We start from the raw sequence: 22,863 nt of genomic DNA, 5'->3' as shown, positions 1-22,863 counted from the left end.
TCTATGCAGAAGCGAACGTTCCATCCTTATCCGATCGCCGTGATGCCCATTGCCTGCGCTACTATGTACGCTCTCATGATCTCCGCAATCCTACCATTTATAGAATGGTCACTGATATTAGTAGACATTCTTTATTTGTTCGCCGCCCCTGCTTACTCCGTCCCTTCTCTCTTCGCCTTCATTCGCTCTTGTCTTCTCTTCAACTACCACCTTTCTATGTACATGTAGCATCTCACTTTTCCCTACCCCCCTGGGAAGTTCCAGCTGTTCGAGTCTGTTCTTTCTCCCTCCCTTGCTCGAAAGCCCAACTGTCTACGGTCGCTTCCCGCTCTCTTTTTCTTGACCACTTTCACTCTCATTCTCATGCCATTGCTGTGTACACAGATGGCTCTAAGTCTTCTGACGGCGTAGGATTCGCAGCAGTGTTTCCGGACAGCGTCATACAAGGGCATTTACTATCTTCAGCTAGTATTTTTACTGCTGAATTATATGCCATCCTTACAGCACTTATCCGTATTGCATCTATGCCTGTGTCATCATTTGTGGTTGTCTCAGACTCCCTTAGTGCTTTACAGGCTATACAAAAATTTGATACACCTCACCCCTTAGTCCTCCGTATCCAACTTTGGCTACGCCGCATCTTTACTAAGCATAAAGATATTGTTTTTTGTTGGGTCCCTGGTCATGTTGACGTACAGGGCAATGAACAGGCAGACACTGCTGCGCGGTCAGCAGTACATGACCTACCAGTTTCTTATAGAGGTATTCCATGTACGGACTATTTTGCTGTAATATCTTCCCACCTTCACACCCGTTGGCAACAACGTTGGTCTACTATGCTCGGCAACAAACTTCAGTCTATTAAACCGAGTATAGGTTACTGGCCGTCTTCTTATCACCAGTGTCGAGGTTGGGAGACTACTCTCTCCCGTCTTCGCATTGGCCATACTCGTCTTACTCATGGATATCTCATGGAGAGGCGTCTTGCTCCTCTCTGTGAGAATTGCCAAGCTCCATTATCAGTCAGCCACATTCTGTTGGACTGCCCACTTTATCAACGAGCACGCAGAATTTACCTCTGTCGTCGTCTTCGACCCGCTGCTCTCTCTTTACCTTCCCTTCTCGCTGATGGACCCACCTTTCATCCGGACTCTCTCATTGACTTTTTGACAACGACTGACTTACTTCACAAATTCTGATACTTTCAGCCCTTTCTACTTGTATCTCTTGCTACCCTCTACCCCCGTACTATCCCCTGCCCCGCTGTTTTCTGTAACCTGCTGATCATCCCCCCTCCCTTCTGCCATCCAATTCCCTTGCTTCCTTCCCTACCCTGCAGCGCTGTATAGCCCTTGTGGCTTAGCGCTTCTTTTTGATTATAATAATAATAATAATAGTGCCATGAATGTCTGTCTTGTTTATTCTGGACCCTATTTCGAAATTGGCATCTTTTGAAATTTGTGTGAAATTGCCCAAAATTGTCAATTTCTGAGCACTTTATTGGGTAGTTGAAATCTGTAAATGGGTGGATTCTTGAACTCAGTCGATAGAACAAATGGAGTTCTAGGGAAATAGCTATGATTTTAGTCAACTGCAACATTGGAATTGGGCAAAAATAAGGCTCAAAGTGGGCGAAATCACCCACTTCGAGACCGCCAAATTCATGAGAGCATAATTCTGTAAGTTTTCCATCAGATTTCATACTTTTGGTGTCATTATAATCGGAAAAAGATTATCATTTCCTTAGAAAAAATAATTTATTTTTTTTATAAAAAGTTTCGACACTGAGAACGAGTTTGGGAGAGGGCCTCTCTACCCTCAAGGGGTTAATTCATTCCCTATCAATTTTTAAGACTTTGTAAACAGGCAGGCCCCACTTATGTAGCAGGTTAGGTTCCAGGCTACTGCTGTAAAGTGAAAATTGCTGTGAAGTAAATCATAGCATTTTTTTCACTTTCAAATGCATATAAAAGCTTTATAACATGTTTACACTACCATATACAGCCTGTCCTCACTTAGCAACGTACTTGTTTACCAACACCTCGGACTTACGACAGGCTTTCTGACCAGTATTCATACTTAAATAATGTATATTAGAGCTGATTTCCTCTATTCTGTTTATTTCAGTATACAGTACACTACTGTATAAACATTTAAAAATATACCAGAAATGTTATAAATGGTGCAAAGGTGATATTAAAACAATATCAAAGATGGTTGACACAAACTCACTTAGCAATGAATTTGTTTAATGACATGGTCACAGGAATGGAACTTCATCATTAAATGAGGAGAGGCTGTATCAAGTGAGCAATAGAGCTGGGCCTAAAAAACGCATATACAATGGACCCCTGACCAACGAAGGCATTGTCTAACAATAAATTTGACTAACGAAGCATTTGAGCGTAAAAATTTTGGCCTGACCAATGATGAAAAACTCTACCAACATGATTCGTCCCGAACGTGTCCACGTGTCCCGTCTGGCCTGAGCGTGCCTTAGCTGCCCTGCCTTCAGTTAGTGTGCCAGTGTTTACAAGCCAGTCCGGTCACATCCACGCATACATTCAGTACATTTTGTATTATTCCAATGTTTTTAGTGCTTGTAACTGCAAAATAAGCCACCTTGGGCCCCAAGAAAGGTTCTAGTGCCAACCCTGTGGTAACAAGGATGAGAATTACAATTGAAATGAAGGAGGAGATCATCACAAAGTATGAAACTTGAGTGCGTGTCTCTGAGCTGGCCAGGTTGTATAACAAACCCCAATCAACCATCGCTACTATCTTGGTCAACGGAAAGGAAATCAAGGAAGCTGTTGTTGCAAAAGGTGCAAGTATCTTTTCGAAACACAGATCACAAGTACTCAAAGATGCTGAGAGACTGTTCTTGGTGTGGATAAACAAAAAACAGATATCAGGAGATAGCATCTCTCAAGTGATCATATGTGAAAAGGCAAGGCAGTTACATGGCAATTTAATTAAAAAAATGCCTTCAACTAGTGGTGATGTGAGTGAATTTAAGGCCAGGTAAGTGTCATTTATTCTTCATTACACAATATACATATGTATACATGTATTGTGCATCTATCCTTCTGTCTGTGTGTAGGAAAATGTATATTTCATGTGTTAAAAATATTTTTTTCATACTTTTGGGAGTCGAACGGATTAATTTGATTTCCATTATTTTTTATGGGGAAAATTAATTCAGCTAATGATAATTTCGTCTAACGACGAGCTCTCTGGAACGGATTAATATCGTTGGTTGAGGGTCCACTGTACATTACACGCATTACTTGCTTTAAAATATTTTCATGCTTAGCTTATAGTGAATGGTGAATATAGTTATTGTAGGAAGTCTAAATAAATGAAGAATGGGTATAACTGAAAACCACATTACTATTAGCGAAAAGCTGTAAAGTGAAGCTCTGTCAAGCAAGGCCTGCCTGTATGGCAGTCATCTCCTCCTGTCCTTCAAGGTTGTCAGGTTTAGTTCCTTCAATCTCTCCTCATTGTATATCCTCTCAGTTCTAGTAATGGCCTACTTGCAAACCATTGAACTTTGTCCATGTGTGTGTCCCCGCATGTGAGTACATGCTTGCATATGGAGATAAGTACATAATCACTCATGTGTGGTTGCAGGGGTTGAGTCATGGCTCCTGTGTGTGTTTTTTGTTTGTTTTTTTGTTTGGTGAGAGTGTGAAATAATAATTAAAATAATACAATTGTGATGGACATTTTAAGACTGGTGATATATAATGTTAGAGGTGTATAGAGCTTAACAAACCTGCTAGAGACATATTTTATTCAAGATTAACACAGAGTAAGACGGAGAATAGGATAGCAGATGAACAAGGAGGCTTTAGGAAAGGTAGGGGGTGTGTGGACCAGGTGTTTACAGTGAAACATATAAGTGAACAGTACAGTGGACCCCCGGTTAACGATATTTTTTCACTCCAGAAGTATGTTCAGGTGCCAGTACTGACGGAATTTGTTCCCATAAGAAATATTGTGAAGTAGATTAGTCCATTTCAGACCCCCAAACATACACGTACAAACGCACTTACATAAATACACTTACATAATTGGTCACATTCGGAGGTAATCGCTATGCGGGGGTCCACTGTATTTAGATAAGGCTAAAGAGGTCTTTGTGGCATTTATGGATTTGGAAAAGGCGTATGACAGGGTGGACAGGGGGGCAATGTGGCAGATGTTGCAGGTGTATGGTGAAGGAGGTAGGTTACTGAAAGCAGTGAAGAGTTTTTGCGAACATAGTGAGGCTCAAGTTATAGTATGTAGAAAAGAGGGAAATTATTTCCCAGTAAAAGTAGGCCTTAGACAAGGATGTGTGATGTCACCGTGGTTGTTTAATATATTTATAGATGGGGTTGTAAGAGAAGTAAATGCAAGGGTCTTGGAAAAAGGCGTGGAGTTAAAAGATAAAGAATCACACATAAAGTGGGAGTTGTCACAGTTGCTCTTTGCTGATGACACTGTGCTCTTGGGAGATTCTGAAGAGAAGTTGCAGAGATTGGTGGATGAATTTGGTAGGGTGTGCAAAAGAAGAAAATTAAAAGTGAATACAGGAAAGAGTAAGGTTATGAGGATAACAAAAAGATTAGGTGATGAAAGATTGGATATCAGATTGGAGGGAGAGAGTATGGAGGAGGTGAATGCGTTCAGATATTTGGGAGTGGACGTGTCAGCGGATGGGTCTATGAAAGATGAGGTGAATCATAGAATTGATGAGGGGAAAAGGGTGAGTGGTGCACTTAGGAGTCTGTGGAGACAAAGAACTTTGTCCTTGGAGGCAAAGAGGGGAATGTATGAGAGTATAGTTTTACCAACGCTCTTATATGGGTGTGAAGCATGGGTGATGAATGTTGCAGCGAGGAGAAGGCTGGAGGCAATGTGTGGTGTGAATATAATGCAGAGAATTCGTAGTTTGGAAGTTAGGAGGAGGTGCAGGATTACCAAAACTGTTGTCCAGAGGGCTGAGGAAGGGTTGTTGAGGTGGTTCGGACATGTAGAGAGAATGGAGTGAAACAGAGTGACTTCAAGAGTGTATCAGTCTGTAGTGGAAGGAAGGCGGGGTAGGGGTCGGCCTAGGAAAGGTTGGAGGGAGGGGGTAAAGGAGGTTTTGTGTGCGAGGGGCTTGGACTTCCAGCAGGCGTGCGTGAGCGTGTTTGATAGGAGTGAATGGAGACAAATGGTTTTTAATACTTGACGTGCTGTTGGAGTGTGAGCAAAGTAACATTTATGAAGGGGTTCAGGGAAACCGGCAGGCCGGACTTGAGTCCTGGAGATGGGAAGTACAGTGCCTGCACTCTGAAGGAGGGGTGTTAATGTTGCAGTTTAAAAACTGTAGTGTAAAGCACCCTTCTGGCAAGACAGTGATGGAGTGAATGATGGTGAAAGTTTTTATTTTTCGGGCCACCCTGCCTTGGTGAGAATCGGCCAGTGTGATAATAAAAAAAAAATAAAATAATAATAAATAATTAACACATAAATTTAAGTACAAAAACTGGGCACAAATGTTATATGATATGTGAAAAAGAGAGAAATATGATATAAAACCTTCGACTTCCAGGCTATACAACAATTACTGCTGAAAATTATATAAAATACCAACAAGGAGAAGATTAAGACACGTGCAACAGCTGGGTATCTATTGATGAAAAATTTCACCTACACAGTAGACTTCTTCAGTCAAATACAGAGGCAGCAGTAGAAATGAAATAAAGATGATGTAATCAATCCATCAACCTTGGAGAAAAAGTATTTGAGGTGGTCAGTCCCTCAGCCTGGAGAAGAGTTCAACGCCATAGAGCTCAGTTCTTCTCCAGGCTGGGGGACTCACCACCTCAAATACTTTTTATCCAAGGTTGATGGATTGATTACATCATCTTTATTTCATTTCTACTGCTGCCTTTGTATTTGACTGAAGAAGTCTACTGTGTAGGTGAAACTTTTCATCAATAAAGATACCCAGCTGTTGCACGTGTCTTAATCTTCAACAATTACTGTATACAAGTGCATGGCAAGCCTGCAACGGATACATGTGGGGACACTGTATAATGCGAGTGGCAACATAAAGCAAACCGCATTCAGTATTATAACTAAACAAAATCAGTAACAAGATTTGGGCAAAAAATTATCTCTGTAAAAAAAAAAGTATATTGGTTCAAGTTTGTTTTAAATGATAACTTTGTTTCACATCCGATGATTTGACTGATAACACACAACTTAATTTTCTAACTTTTAACCACACCGACCATCTCCGAATTAGTTCAAGTGAAACTATGTAAAGTATGTTGACCCTCTTATAAAGCTCATCGACTCTTATAAAGCTCCTCTATAGTGTCTGACTTTTGTAAGTGTGACTGAGAAAATGCACTCAAAATTGAACACAACTTACTTTGAAGATCTTTCTATGAGCTAATCAATTTTGGATGTATTTTTTCAACAACATTTACAAATATCAATTATATAGAGGAGCTTTATTAGGGAACTCCCCTCAAGATTATTATTATTATAATCAAGAAGTGCTGAACCCACTAGGGTCACACAGCACTTCCCCAAAAGAAGTTCCTTGAAGTCTGTGATTCAAGGAATTTGATCGGATCAAAGCTAAATGCCTCCAATTTTCCCAGGTGCTGTATGACCCCTACAGGTAGTAATAATAATAATTTATAAGAGGTGAGTGTACAGCACCTGGCTCCAACACTCTCTCTCTCTCTCTCTCACAACAATTTTCATTATCTGGTAAAAATTTATATTTTGTAGTGACATATTGCTTAAAAATGTTGTGATCAGATTAAACCTTATTACTGAATAACACCATTGTTATTACTCAAGTAACTTGTTATTAATAACACCATTGTTATTACTCAAGTAACTTGTTATTAATAACACCATTGTTATTACTCAAGTAACTTGTTATTAATAACACCATTGTTATTACTCAAGTAACTTGTTATTAATAACACCATTGTTATTACTCAAGTAACTTGTTATTAATAACACCATTGTTATTACTCAAGTAACTTGTTATTAATAACACCATTGTTATTACTCAAGTAACTTGTTATTAATAACACCATTGTTATTACTCAAGTAACCTGTTATTAATAACACCATTGTTATTACTCAAGTAACTTGTTATTAATAACACCATTATTACTCAAGTAACTTGTTATTAATAACATAGTGTTATCACTTCAATAATTTGTTATTAATAACATTAGAGAGGTACTGGGCTGTATGACTGACTAGTCTTAGACTTCTTTGTCTTATACAGGCCTTAAGATGTCTGAATGCTGAAGATATCTTGATCCAAGGAACTGGAGCTACCCTCCCCTTGCATCAAACCTGATTACCTCTATTACCAATTGGGTTTAAGAGCTTTATTATGTATATAATAATAACAGCATCAAAATGTGAGGTTAACAAATTATTTATAATTATATTTCATTTAATTTTTGTTATAAATCAATAATAATTATAGTTTATATCAGTAGATGTCAAGAAATGAAAATGTTTATCATTTTAAAATTACAGTGCTAGAAGGACACGTAGATGAGTACAGATAGGAAGAGCGTTTGTCTGGTGCTCAGCAGATGGAGGATCAAGCCTCCACCATGTCTCACGCTGAATGACCCACATGGGTTTAGCACTTAACATAAATTATTAAAAAAATGCTAGTATACGTAATAAATACTACTGTGTACAGTATGACCCCCGTATCCACGGATTTGGTTTCCAGAGTTTACCGTAGCCTGAAAATAACCCTCAACTTTGCTTAATAATGGCTACAAAGCACAACAGTAGTGATGGTGGTCCTTCTTGAAAGCCTAAGAGAAGCCATTAAGTGCTTCCCATCAGTGAAAAAGTGCTAATTCTCAACTTATTGTGAGTAATTTATCAGTTAAACTTCATCATGGGTATGTATGTAAACAAAAAATGACATACAGTAGACCGTTATATTACATGGATTTATTTGCCACATTTTAGTTATTGCACTACTGAAAAATTGCAGCACAGTTTTATATAACATTTCGTAAAATTAACTTAATGTGGTTCCATTTGTGGGCACAGAAAAAATTTTCCCAGCTCAGGCTGCAGCCTTGTTGTGGGTCAGACCATTGTGCCAGCGAGGAGACCTACCGCCATTCCCTGCCACCCCCGACACTCCTGCCACCCCCATCCCAGCCTTCGTGAATACATGTCCAGTATAATTGTCTCCTAGGAGCTAGTCCTGTTTGTGAATTGTGCTTTGATCTTTTAATTGCCATATCTTGTATCTGCCAAGCAATCATGGCACCCAGTAGGTATACGAGTGTTACTGAAAGTGGCAAGAAAAGATACAAGCATTTTAGTCTTAGAGTTAACGAAGAAAATGGAGATGAAGCATCAGTTTGTACAATTAAAAAGAATGAGGTAAATGTATGAGCTTGTGATGAATAACTGACTGACTGACTGACTTATTTGACTGACTTTACTGACTTACTTAACTGACTGACTTACAGTTACACTTTTTCACTGAAGAGGACCCTGACAAATCTAGAAGCAGTGCTCTGAAATTGTCTCTAGAGCAGCTGATACCTTACCATTAGCTGTATAATGTACTGCACGGTAAAATAGCCCAGAAATCCATTACAGAATTTATGCATACTCCAGTACAACCATTGACTTCAGTACCAGAACCTTTACCATCCACCTCAGCCCAGTAGGACCACAACATAACTCTCCACTCTCTTCACAATCATCCACAAACACCAGCACCCATAATTTAAGGCAAGAAATACTATTATTTCTGTTGAATTTGTAGTCTTAAGCAGTAAAAACAACATAATACATAATGACAGTGAACTACAATTACATATTCACTTTTATTTTTGTAAGACCTGGAGGTCTAAAAAAAAAGTTGTTTAGCTTTTTTTGGGCTCCCAGGAATGTAACTTTATTTTCTCCATCCATAAGTTCTTCAGTTTATCTAACACGGATTTACCTTACACGGTATTATCAGGAATGTAACTACTGTGTACTATAACAGTCTACTGTATATAGGGTTGGCTACTATCCGCGGTTTCGGGTATTCATGAAAAATCTTGGAATATATCACTCACGGATACAGGGGGACTTTTGTATACAAATAAAATGAAGTATCAAGGTTCAAATATACATCAAAGATGACATCTGAGTATCTTATGAGAATTAATTCTTTCAATAATAACTCTACCATACACTTTACCAGGTATACTCGACAGACTTATCCCCCTATAATTTTTGCACTCTCTTTTGTCCCCTTTGCCTTTATACAAAGGAACTATGCATGCTCTCTGCCAATCCCTAGGTACCTTACCCTCTTCCATACATTTATTAAATAATAGCACCAACCACTCCAAAACTATATCCCCACCTGCTTTTAACATTTCTATCTTTATCCCATCAATCACAGTTGCCTTACCCCTTTCATTTTACCTACTGCCTCACGAACTTCCCCCACATTCACAACTGACTCTTCCTCGCTCCTACAAGATGTTATTCCTCCTTGCCCTATACATGAAATCACAGCTTCCCTATCTTCATCAACATTTAACAATTCCTCAAAATATTCCCTCCATCTTCCCAATACTTGTAGCTCTCCATTTAATAACTCTCCTCTCCTATTTTTAACTGACAAATCCATTTGTTCTCTAGGCTTCCTCAACTTGTTAATCTCACTCCAAAACTCTTTCTTATTTTCAACAAAATTTGTTGATAACATCTCACCCACTCTCTCATTTGCTCTCTTTTTACATTGCTTCACCGCTCTCTTAACCTCTCTTTTTTCCTCCATATACTCTTCCCTCCTTGCATCACATCTACTTTGTAAAAACTTCTCATATGCTAACTTTTTCTCCCTTACTACTCTCTTTACATCATCATTCCACCAATCGCTGCTCTTCCCTCCCGCACCCACTTTCCTGTAACCACAAACTTATGCTGAACATTAACACTACATTTTTAAACCTACCTCATACCTCTTCAACCCCATTGCCTATGCTCTCATTAGCCCATCTATCCTCCAATAGCTGTTTATATCTTACCCTAACTGCCTCCTCTTTTAGTTTATAAACATTCACCTCTCTCTTCCCTGATGCTTCTATTCTCCTTGTATCCCATCTACCTTTTACTCTCAGTGTAGCTACAACTAAAAAGTGATCTGATATATCTGTGGCCCCTCTATAAACATGTACATCCTGAAGCCTACTCAACAGTCTTTTACCTACTAATACATAATGCAACAAACTACTGTCATTTTGCCCTACATCATATCTTGTATACTTATTTATCCTCTTTTTCTTAAAATATGTATTACCTATAACTAAACCCCTTTCTATACAAAGTTCAAAGGGCTCCCATTATCATTTACACCTGGCACCCCAAACTTACCTACCACACCCTCTCTAAAAGCTTCTCCTACTCTAGCATTCAGGTCCCCTACCACAATTACTCTCTCACTTAATTCAAAGGTTCCTATACATTCACTTAACATCTCCCAAAATCTCTCTCTCCTCTACATTCCTCTCTTCTCCAGGTGCATACATGCTTATTATGACCCACTTTTCACATCCAGCCTTTACTTTAATCCACATAATCCTTGAATTTACACATTCATATTCTCTTTTCTTCTTCCATAAATGATCCCTCAACATTACTGCTACCCCTTCCTTAGCTCTAACTCTCTCAGATACTCCAGATTTAATCCCATTTATTTCCCCCCACCGAAACTCCCCTACCCCCTTCAGCTTTGTTTCGCTTAGGGCCAGGGCATCCAACTTCTTTTCATTCATAACATCAGCAATCGTCTGTTTCATGTCATCCGCACTACATCCACGCACATTCAAGCATCCCAGTTTTGTAGTTTTTCTTCTCTTTTTTTAGTAAATGTTTACAGGAGAAGGGGTTACTAGCCCATTGCTCCCGGCATTTTAGCCGCCTCATACGACACGCACGGCTTATGGAGGAAGGATTCTTTTCCACTTTCCCATGGACAATAGAAGAAATAAAGAAGAACAAGAGCTATTTAGAAAAAGGAGAAAAACCTAGATGTATGTATATATATATATGCATGTGTGTGTCTGTGAAGTGTGACCAAAGTGTAAGTAGGAGTAGCAAGATATCCCTGTTATCTAGCAGGACGGTAGTACTTCCCTGGGTGGTTGCTGTCTACCAACCTACTACCTATACTATCATCCATAAAACAATATTCAATCACCTCCAATCAAGTGTGTGAGAAAATCATTTCAGACACTTATAGAAACCTCTTCTCCTTGTAGCAGCTCCTCTACAATTATTGTCTCCAGCAGTGCCAAAGCATTTACTGATAGTGTCTACAGCTTCCAACCCCTTCTCCTGTATAAATTACTAAATTTGAAAAGAGAAACTTTTGTTTTTCTTTTTGGGCCACCTGCTTTGGTGGGATACGGCCGGTTTGTTGAAGGAAGAAGTCTACAGCTTCCATAGCAGACGCAGGAGATTCTGCAACCACTACACCTTTCCCAGCTACCAATCCTGAGGCTTTCACCACATACCCTGACCAAGATCCTCTGGAAATTTTAAACAAATTTATCATGTGGGAGTTCGACACGTGGATTAGGTAAAGAAATACTCACGTAGGCTGGTAGTACGTATAATTACAGATAATGTGGAGTGCGCCCTTACAGCCGTACCTATCTCTCTGCTCTCTTAACACTGACTGACTGGCCGCCCACAGTACCCATATGTGAGGGGGTCTTTGAATAATGCCAGGTCAGCGCAATATGAGTTCAGATAGTGACTCAGGCAGAGACGGTTGGTCGTTGAGTCAACGGTACACTGGTTACTGGTAACTGGTTACTACTACTGAGAAATTAATGTCTTACCGCTATCATGGTATCTTCAGTATGCAGCAGTATACTATATGCATTTGACTGTTTCCATGTAAAGGTTCACAGTTCTCACTTCTTTATAAAGTCTTTAGCTTGCTGAGGATCAGTGAATGTTGAATAGCTGGCTGTTGGCACTCCTTGATGCACCATAAAATCTTCAGCCCAGGCTTTGCTGGCTTCAACCTGGGCTGCTGCTTTCGTTGGTCCAAATACCTATTAACATACAATAAACATATTTCACATAAAACTGTCAGGGTATAAACAAATAAAAAATGTAATGATAATAGATGACTGACAGTCCATATTGCAAATTTTTTATCTATTTTAATGCACTGGTTGTTCCCACCAAAGCAAGCAGACCAAAACAAGCTTTTATTGGGACAATGTTTCCATTAAATTAAACAGATGAAACAATGTGTGCACACACACACGTATACTCTCCCTGAAGGAGAGGAGAGGTGGAGTGAGTAAAATTGTTTGAATCTGAAGAATCTCGAGTCTGTGGAACTATGCAAGATGTACATTGGACAATTATATTGGAATGCTGCCTGGTTGCTGGTTAGCATGTTTGCACCATTCTTGTGTAACTATGCTGATAAGAATGTTCTTGTAAAATAATGTGTGCTGGTGGTTTGTCATTTAAGTAGAGTTAAATTCTTCAGATTTCAATAATCACACTCAACTCTTCCTCTCTTACTAGGAGTACAGTACATACTGTATGTGTACATACAGTATGTACTGTATGTGTGTGCTTTATATCCTCTACAACAATCAAGATCTTAAATAAACAAAATGTTTCAATACAAACCTATTCTGCAAACTTGTCTCCTCCTCACAACTGTCAATAGTAAGCCAGCTGGATCTGTCTATTATCACTGCATTTCCAGAGGAGGAGCAAAGATAATGTGCCGCAATGTGATCTACCAAATGGGAATATTCCCATCCCTCTTTCAAAGGGCAGACACTGTTTCCTAAACTTCAAAACCTAAAGCTAGAAAAGTCAATTTTTCTGTGTCCCTTCAAAGTTAACATTATTTATTACCTTGCTCATGTAGTACCCCAACAGTCATCACATGGATGACTTCCCTCCATGCTCCAATTTGAGCCTCACATGTGCCTACTGGATTGTTAAGCACCTACTTCTCAATAGCTCTTTCATACCTTCCTTACAACTCTCTCAAATGTTACATACATAGATTTAAAATGAAAATAGTGTCATGTGAAGGGTGCCTGGCTCAAGAAGTTTGCCACAAAAATAAGGCTAAGGATATTTCACCATTTTTTATATGCAGAAGTACAATGCTTAAATGGCAGTAGAGATGTCGTATTTAAGAGCAATGCGTGGTGCTAATATTATGCAGATTATACGGAGTTGGGAGATTAGGAAGAGGTGTAAAGTTACCAAAAGTATTATTTAGAAGCCTGAGGATGAAAAAATAGGATGACAAGGAGGGTGAATAAATATGGAGTACAGGGAAGGAGGTTGTCCTAGGAAATGTCTGAGGGAGGGGAGGGGAAAGGAGGTTTTGAGTGCAAGGTGCTTGTGTGTAGATAGGAGTGGATGAAAGTGGTTTTTATGAAGGGATTCAAGAAAAACCGGTTAGTTGGAATCCTAGAGGTGGGAAGTACAGTGCCTGCATTCTGAAGAAGGGATGGGGCTGTTGCAGTTTGGAGGATCATCTGAACTGTGATGTTGGTGCCTTTCTGGCAAGACAGTGACTAAGTGATAGTGAAATCATTTTCTTTATCAGGCTACACTACCTCCCACAGTTACTAAAAACAACAGACATAGCCCCACTCCACAAAGGGGGCAGTAAAGCAACAGCAAAGAACTACAGACCGATAGTACTAACATCCCATATCATAAAAATCTTTGAAAGGGTCCTAAGAAGCAAGATCACCACCCATCTAGAAACCCATCAGTTACACAACCCAGGGCAACATGGGTTTAGAACAGGTCGCTCCTGTCTGTCTCAACTATTGGATCACTACAGCAAGGTCCTAAATGCACTAGAAGACAAAAAGAATGCAGATGTAATATATACAGACTTTGCAAAAGCCTTCGACAAGTGTGACCATTGTGTAATAGCGCACAAAATGCGTGCTAAAGGAATAACAGGAAAAGTCGGTCGATGGATCTATAATTTCCTCACTAACAGAACACAGAGAGTAGTCGTCAACAGAGTAAAGTCCGAGGCAGCTACGGTGAAAAGCTCTGTTCCACAAGGCACAGTACTCGCTCCCATCTTGTTCCTCATCCTCATATCCGACATAGACAAGGATGTCAGCCACAGCACCGTGTCTTCCTTTGCAGATGACACCCGAATCTGCATAACAGTGTCTTCCATTGCAGACACTGCAAGGCTCCAGGCGGACATCAACCAAATCTTTCAGTGGGCTGCAGAAAACAATATGAAGTTCAACGATGAGAAATTTCAATTACTCAGATATGGTAAACACGAGGAAATTAAATCTTCTTCAGAGTACAAAACAAATTCTGGCCACAAAATAGAGTGAAACACCAACGTCAAAGACCTGGGAGTGATCATGTCGGAGGATCTCACCTTCAAGGACCATAACATTGTATCAATCGCATCTGCTAGAAAAATGACAGGATGGATAATGAGAACCTTCAAAACTAGGGAGGCCAAGCCCATGATGACACTCTTCAGGTCACTTGTTCTATCTAGGCTGGAATATTGCTGCACACTAACAGCACCTTTCAAGGCAGGTGAAATTGCTGACCTAGAAAATGTACAGAGAACCTTCACGGCACGCATAACGGAGATAAAACACTTCAATTACTGGGAGCGCTTGAGGTTCCTAAAACTGTATTCCCTGGAATGCAGGTGGGAGAGATACATGATTATATACACCTGGAAAATCCTAGAGGGACTAGTACCGAACTTGCACACGAAAATCACTCACTACGAAAGCAAAAGACTTGGCAGATGATGCAACATCCCCTCAATGAAAAGCAGGGGTGTCACTAGCACGTTAAGAGACCATACAATAAGTGTCAGGGGCCCGAGACTGTTCAACTGCCTCCCAGCATACATAAGGGGGATTACCAACAGACCCCTGGCAGTCTTCAAGCTCGCATGGGACAAGCACCTAAAGTCGGTTCCTGACCAGCCGGGCTGTGGCTCGTACGTTGGTTTGCGTGCAGCCAGCAGCAACAGCCTGGTTGATCAGGCTCTGATCCACCAGGAGGCCTGGTCACAGACCGGGCCGCTGGGGCATTGACCCATGGAACTCTCTCCAGGTAAACTCCAGGTATACATGTATTCTGGCAGTTACTAAATAAAGTTAAATGAATATTTTAATCAGTTTAAATAGCATACAATGGATTATAAAGAATTTGCTTAGTATTTAGCTTCATAAACTTAAGCCTAACCTTAATTCCTGCAGCAGTAAGTGTGTTGGCCAGACCATCTGCCAGAGGGTCCTCTGGCCCTATGACCACTACACTGACTACAATCATTGCATACACCAACAGGAAAACCCAATACAAATTTATGCACAATACAGTAACATATCTATCACAGTCCCATAATAGTGGTCACCAAAATTACCACATTCCACAATATAAACACTTAACAATGCATCTGTACATTAGCAATGTTCAAATTTTATATGCCTTACTTGGTGATCCTTGATGTTGAGGGAAATGTTGGTGACATTGGGAGTGGTTTAAGTGCCAGCATTACCCGGGGCATTGAGGACAGATGACACTGCAGGAGAGGCAGCCAGGGCAGCAGCTACCACCGGAACCCAACACCAACACCACACTCATCTGAAAGTAAAAGTAACATTGGTAGACAGCAATCTTCCAATTATTATTATAATCAAAAAGAAGCGCTAAGCCACAAGGACTATACAGCAGCAATCTTCCAAGAGGGTTAAAAATGACAAAATTAAATTTATATGCCTGGAGTCCTCAATCATCAAACTATCCAATACCATTACTCAGAACAGTGACATTCACCTTGGCCACACTCAACTTAAAACATAATGGTTAATGGGGTTGAAAGCCATTTGACTACACTAGGATCATCAAAGTTGGACATAACTTTATCACCACCTAGCAAAAATACGTACTTTAATCCCTAAAACACGGATTGAAGTAAACTCCTAGGTGAATATATATACAGTATACATATATGCAGAAAGAAATACATCTGCCTCCTACGGCTGAATTTCCTGACCTCAAACACTGATCATTGTTCTCATGCTTTCTAGGTACTGTATTATACTCTATTGTACTTGAAGACCCTAGTGGAAGGAATGATGTACCAATAAAGGCTTCTTGTAGTTTAATGTCTTCTTACCACCTGTACCATTAACACCAACTGTACCACTGACATCACCTGCCGTCTACACCCCGGCACAATTTTTTTCTTAGTTAAATTGTTATTTTGGAAAATATTAAAAATATATTTAGTCTTAAGAGGTGCATCATACCAGGGCCAATCAACGATTAATATTGCAGCTCCTGGCCCACCACAGCGAACATAAAGAGATTAATTGTATGTAAAGAAAGGCGAATTAGTGCTACAGCTACCCCTGGCGAAGTAAGGTTACACTAGGTTAGATACATTTATTTAGATACAGGTACACGCAAGGACAATTATTATATATAGTAACATGTGTATATTACCCAGGATAACCCAAAAAATCAAAGTGACTTATTTCCATTAAATCTGCATAATATAAACCAGTGTTCATGACTAATTGAACCTAATATTGAACATTTTTTGGTTTAAATGATGGTTAATCGTAACCATGTCATGTTTTATTAAAATGACGTTGTTAAGAGTACCTTAATAGTTGAAAAAACTGACAACACAATTATTTTATATTTACGATGAAGTGCTAAACCCTTAGGGGTCATATGGCACCTGGGAAATATAATACCAGGTTTGATCCGAGGGATGGCAATGTAGCTCCAGGTCATTGGATCAAAGCATTGCTAATCAAACTTACCTTGAATCACTTGTGAGAAAATTTGTCTGGACTGCCTCCATGTGAGTTGTCTACCCTGGCAAGCTGTGTTGTCTACCCTGGCAAGCTGTGTTGACACCTAGCTCTGAGGTGGGTACCTCAGCCTCACAAGTTGTCTACCCTGGTGTTGCAACCCCTGAATGGGTTACAATGATTATTATGTATATATATAATGTATATTATCTTTTCATATAATGTTATATTGCTTATATTTGCGATAATAGCTAAATCGTAAATGTATGACTTTATATTATTATTTGACTGTTATATTGTTATTTGACTTATGTTGTTAGGATGTACATAATATGTGCTCAGTTCAAGTCTTGATTGTCAAACTACTGTAATTATCGCTTGTCGCTCGTTATACTGCTGGCTTCTGAGCTGTGCTGTCCACGGGGCTATCACGTGATCGAGGGGGGGGTGTCTTCACCTCCCTTGAAGTATTCAGTCTGCTCTAGACTCGCTTGGTGGTTGGACAGATTGTCTGTCTCATTATTCTTGCTAGTTCTGTAGAACTCTGTTCACAGAACATTGTATAGACTTCGTCATTTTCGACGTTGTACTGAGGTTGTGTGTCGCTTAGACACTCTGAACATCTCAGGTCCTTAGCTATAGCTTCTGACCTAATTTTGTACTGGTTTCTGTGTATTGTCACAGTCAGGGTTTTTCCTATGCTGAACTTAGATTCAGTAGTATGGGAGTTTTGTAACTTTTGTGGATCTGCTGATGGTCCCTACTTAGTGTCGTTATATTATCTCCTTGATCCTGATTGTGTCACAGTCGCTTGTTATATGGCTATTGGGCTTAGCATTCTTTTCATTGTTCAAGCAGACTGTTCTGGTTGCCAGTCGGTCAAGAAGTTAGTTTATTAGAGGACTTTGTCAGTCACTTGTTTAAGTCTAGTCGAGTCGTGAGACATAGCGAACTACTTAGAGCACTTACACGCATACACAAACTTACTTGTACATATTTGTAATATCTTATTAAATGTTAATGTACCAGACGGTACTTAAGAATTATAAATGTGATATGTGCTTTCAGCACAATAATATTGAACTCGAGAGATTGATATTATTTTCATTACTGTGATTAATTTAATTTAATTTGATAATATACCTCTAGACTTAATAAATTTATTAAATTTTAATTTCTCTAGTTAGTAGCCTACCAGTTGTAATCCTGAAGCACTATTGAATAATACTCAATTTTAATGGATAATTGGACAAGGATACTGACTACTTGTTACGAAAACCCAGTAACAGGCTGGATGCTAGAAGGGCAGTCCTTTCTAGTATTCACTGGAGATCTCTAAGCTTTTAGAATCGCGTTTTTTGTAACAAATGGGGGCCTGTCCGGGAGGCTCTTGATCCAAGGTGTTGGAGAAATTGTCCAGTTTGACATACTAGTACTTCTATGATCAAACACTGAGTACTTTCCTAATCTGAAGACTTTGAGTTTAGTCTTGTACAACATACCAGGTGGATGTATGTACTTGACTGAGTCTCTTGATCCAAGGAGATGGAAATACTGTTTATGAGTTCTAACTCTAAGACAACTAACACTAAAATTCCTATCAGGATTATAGTATCCCATAATCACTCTCTCGTAGTACAATTATTTTTGTGATGTATGCCAAAGTGAAACAGTTAATTGATACTCTGACTTTGTCTGAGTTAAGTACATTAAAACTTCAGACGTGTTGGCAAGTAGCCAAGTATCTCGGTGTGACGTATAACAGGAATTACACAGCTGAAACTGTCAGAGCATTAATTAAAGATATATTGTTTCCTGCTCATACAGAGATGTCTGATTATGATTCAGATTCAGAAAGCCTAGTGTCACAATTAGGAAGTATGGCTTTATTTGAAGTTGATGAAAGAGCAACTAGGGCAGAAGTGAGCCTAGTGTCCGAGCCTAGTGTAGCTCAGTTCTCGCTCACGCCTTCCCTCACTGACACATTAGTACAGAGTATAGCTGGTATGACTAAGTCTCACGCTAGTACAGTGTATGCTACACTTGTATTTACTTATCCTAGACCAGATCTAGACTCTCTAGAGACGGCTGGACGAAGTGTCCGACCTAAGGACCGTCCAGACCATGTTAATTTCCCTACTCCTCCATTACCTACTGGTCCTATCTCTCAGGAACAGTTTGAGAGGTTTGAATGCCTCATTATGTTGCAGACTGCACAAATAGAGGCACAGAGGAAATTGAACGAAGAAGATTTCCAAAGAGAAAATGTTCGTCTGTTAAGACAACAGACTGATAGATCACAGGACACATTTAATGTGCAGAAAGCTGCATCCATGGTCCCTAAGTTTTTTGAAAGAGACTTAGACACACATTTTGATGTGTTTGAGAACCAGGCACGTGCTATGAATTGGCCACGTAAGCACTGGGCAACATTGTTGCATACTGCTTTGACGGGAAGAGCTCAAACCTGTACTGCAGCTTTGCCATTTACCAAGTACATTAGTTATGATGCTGTCAAACAAACTATTCTAGAGACATATAACTTGTTACCTGTAAGTTATCAAAGAGCATTTCGTACGTTACAACGACGACAAGATCAAACTTGTGTAGAGTTTGCTCGTGAGAAAAAAGTTGCATTTCAGAGGTGGTGTAGAGCTGCTAAATGTAACAACTACAACAGTCTTGTTCAGTTGTTACTACATGAAGAGTTTAACAACTGTATGCCTGCTGACATACAAGAATATCTGATCGATCATACTACCTCAGATATTCTGGAAACTGCAGCATTAGTAGACAATTACGAGATTTCTCACAAACTTGTACATACTAAAACACAAAGAAACAAGGTAACTAAAAATTGTCCTAGAAGTTGGCAACCTAAATCAGCTGCTCATTGCCGGCCTGATGTACCTGCTACTGTAACTTCTCGTACCTTCACCAGGAAAACTCACAATCCTGAATCTGTCTCTGTGGCTAGACAGAAATCTGGTATCGAGAAGAAGAAAGTTAAATGTACCTATTGTAACAGGAAAAGACATGCTAGAGAGTACAGTGGACCCCCGCATAACGATTACCTCCGAATGCGACCAATTATGTAAGTGCGTTTGTACGTGTATGTTTGGGGGTCTAAAATGGACTAATCTACTTCACAATATTCCTTATGGGAAAAAATTCGGTCAGTACTGGCACCTGAACATACTACTGGAATGAAAAAAGTTCGTTAACCGGGGGTCCACTGTATTGCTATAAATTAGAAAGAGATACGAGAAGCAGTTGTGCGGCTGGCGCCCCCACTCAAGTCGTATCCTCTTCCGAGCAACAAAGGCACCAAAATCCTAGTAATACCCCTGATCCTACTGTTTTAGATAATGTTACTCAGGATAGATGACTAGCGTCAGAAAGTGTATCTGACAAAAAGATTCGTTCAGCGATGAGTCCTTACTTTTCAAGAGGCAGAATAGGATTTGACGAATCACATCTAACTGAGATAATTACTTTCAGAGACACTGGCAGTTATCTCACCTTATTAAGAGAAGATGTACTGCCCATAACTGATGATACCTATTGTAAGATAGATGTATTGTTAGAAGCCTATGGTGGGGCTGTTATAAAAGTGCCTCTGCACAAAGTTTATATTCAAACAAGCTATTATACTGGTTATATTTCAGTGGGTATATCCAGTGGTGTATTTCCCATCAGGTCAGTGGACTTGTTGATAGGGAACGATATCCTTCATGCTGGTATATGTAAAGAACCACTTGTGATTGATAATAACACTGATGATAATTATGCCATTGAAGCTTGTAGAGAGAAACCTATTTTATTTCCTCTCAGCGCAATTACTAGAGCTATGTCAAAGATTCAACAACCATCCTTGTCTCCTGTTGAGTTAGTGGATGACAATGATTTGGGGTTGAATATGTTGTTTAGTGACGCTCTGCGCCCAGGATCATTAACACTGACTCCCCCCGGTCATCAACCTAGTCAAGACACAACTGACGTTAAATTTCTTACTCATGATGATTTAATCAAGGATCAGTTTGTTGATCAGTCACTGGAAAGACTGAGAGATATAGCAGTTACTGAGAGTGAAGCAAAGGATCTCGATAATTGTTACTATTATAGTAACGGTGTACTGATGGAGAAAAATACATGTAAGTTGTCAGCTGATAGTGTTTCCACCACAGTCAAGCATTTCGTAGTGTTACCAGTTACATTTCGTGAACAAGCCATTGATTTTGCTCACAATAGTCCCATAGGAGGACATTTGGGTGTCAAGAAGACACTCGGTAAACTGGCAAAACATTTTACTTGGCCAAAGATGAAGGAAACAGTAGCTGATCATGTGCGACGTTGCCACGTGTGTCAAGTGACAGGCAAGCCAGCGCACACACCTCCACCTGCGCCTCTCATTCCTATCACCGTGCATGGTGAACCATTCTCACATCTTATTATTGATTGTGTTGGTCCTTTGCCTAGAACCAAACTAGGAAACCAATACTTATTTACTATTATGGACGCTGCAACACGCTATCCCGAAGCTATTCCTATGAGAAAAATTAATGCTCGTGCTATTGTGAGAGCGCTGATGAATTTTTTCTCCCAGGTTGGATTGCCACGAGAGATACAATCAGATCAGGGATCTAATTTCACTTCTAAGATCTTTCGAGAAGCATTATCCCACCTAGGAATAAAGTCTGTACTTTCAACCAGTTATCATCCACAGTCACAAGGGGCTCTAGAGAGATTTCATCAGACACTGAAGTCCATGATGAGAGCTTATTGTGAACATTTTTCTAGAGACTGGGATGAGGGTATACCTTTTCTTCTGTTCGCTATGAGAGAAAGTGAGCAAGAAAGTCTCGGGTTTAGTCCGTTTTAATTAATATTCAGACACCAAGTGCGTGGTCCTCTCGCAGTGTTGAAAGACGTGTGGACAGGAAAATCAAATCCATCATTGAGCACTTCACCTTCATTAATGCAGCAACATTTGACAGCCTAGAGAGCTAGCTTCGAAAAACCTAGTTTCAGCCCAAGCTAGAATGAAGCAACATTATGACAAGCGTGCTGTCTCTCGTTCTTTTAAAGCACGAGATAAGGTGATGGCTTGGAAATTAGTACCAGGTCATGCTCTACAAGCCAGGTATGATGGTCCCCTGGAAGTAGTGAAAAAGCTTAGCGACGTAAATTATTTGGTACGTACGCCTGGGAAAAAGAAATCTAATCATGTGTACCATGTTAACCAGCTCAAGGCATACTACGCTAGTCCTCTACCTACTACTTCTATTCTTCCTAGGACAGAGGAAGAAAACGTCAGTCTACCTGACATCTCTAGAGGTATAGAGGTTCGTTTAGAAAATTCAGTGACTCTACAATCACTAGACGATTTTCTTAGTAACCTTGGGAGTGATAAAGCTGGTGATATTAAAAACATGATTTTGCATTTCCCTGAATTGTTCGGTGATGTTCCTAAACGTTGTACTCTGGGTGTACATGACGTTGATGTACAGGGAGCATCACCCATTAAGCAATCACCATATAGGATGAGTTCAACAAAGCATAAAGCATTGAGAGAAGAGGTTGATTTTCTGTTATCTCACGGACTTATTGAACGCAGTAAAAGTCCATGGGCATCTCCCTGTATTTTAGTGCCTAAACCTGACGGTAGTTTCAGGATGTGCACTGATTACAGGAAAGTGAACTCTGTCACCTTGCCTGATGGTTATCCTCTACCTCGCATTGACGACCTTATTGATCGTGTGTCAGGAGCCCAGTTTGTCAGCCGTTTAGATCTCATACGAGGCTATTATCAAGTCCTGCTTACTGAACGTGCTCAAGAAATATCTGCTTTTACTGTTCAAGATGGATTGTTTAACTACCTCGTCACCCCCTTCGGCCTATGTAAAGCGGCTTCTTCATTCCAACGTATAATGAACGAGTTGACCCACAACTTAGAAGGAGTAGAAGCCTACCT

At 39.8% G+C, this 22,863-nt stretch overlaps 1 protein-coding gene across 9 annotated transcripts in view; it reads right to left on the bottom strand.

Moving 5' to 3' along the window:
• Nucleotides 1-10,296: 10,296 nt before the first annotated feature.
• The window catches only part of LOC128691750 (phosphoribosylamine--glycine ligase-like), a 53,580-nt gene continuing 41,013 nt past the window's right edge, over nucleotides 10,297-22,863 (bottom strand). For 3 of the 9 annotated variants that reach the window (XR_008407477.2, XR_011394450.1, XR_008407479.2), the window contains 3 exons: nucleotides 16,899-17,052; nucleotides 15,558-15,708; nucleotides 11,606-12,125 (listed from right to left, as the gene is read on the bottom strand). Coding sequence is in view for 1 of the 9 variants with exons in the window: in XM_053780666.2 (XP_053636641.1) it covers nucleotides 11,363-11,591; nucleotides 11,986-12,125; nucleotides 15,310-15,396 (456 nt within the window). In the remaining 8 variants the exon portion in view is untranslated. The other 6 variants (XR_008407480.2, XR_008407481.2, XR_008407482.2 and 3 more) reach the window with 4 other exon arrangements.

Source organism: Cherax quadricarinatus, chromosome 86 (assembly GCF_038502225.1).
Source record: "Cherax quadricarinatus isolate ZL_2023a chromosome 86, ASM3850222v1, whole genome shotgun sequence".
Taxonomy (NCBI): Eukaryota; Metazoa; Arthropoda; class Malacostraca; order Decapoda; family Parastacidae; genus Cherax; species Cherax quadricarinatus.
This window is presented reverse-complemented; position numbering and strand designations above follow the sequence as displayed.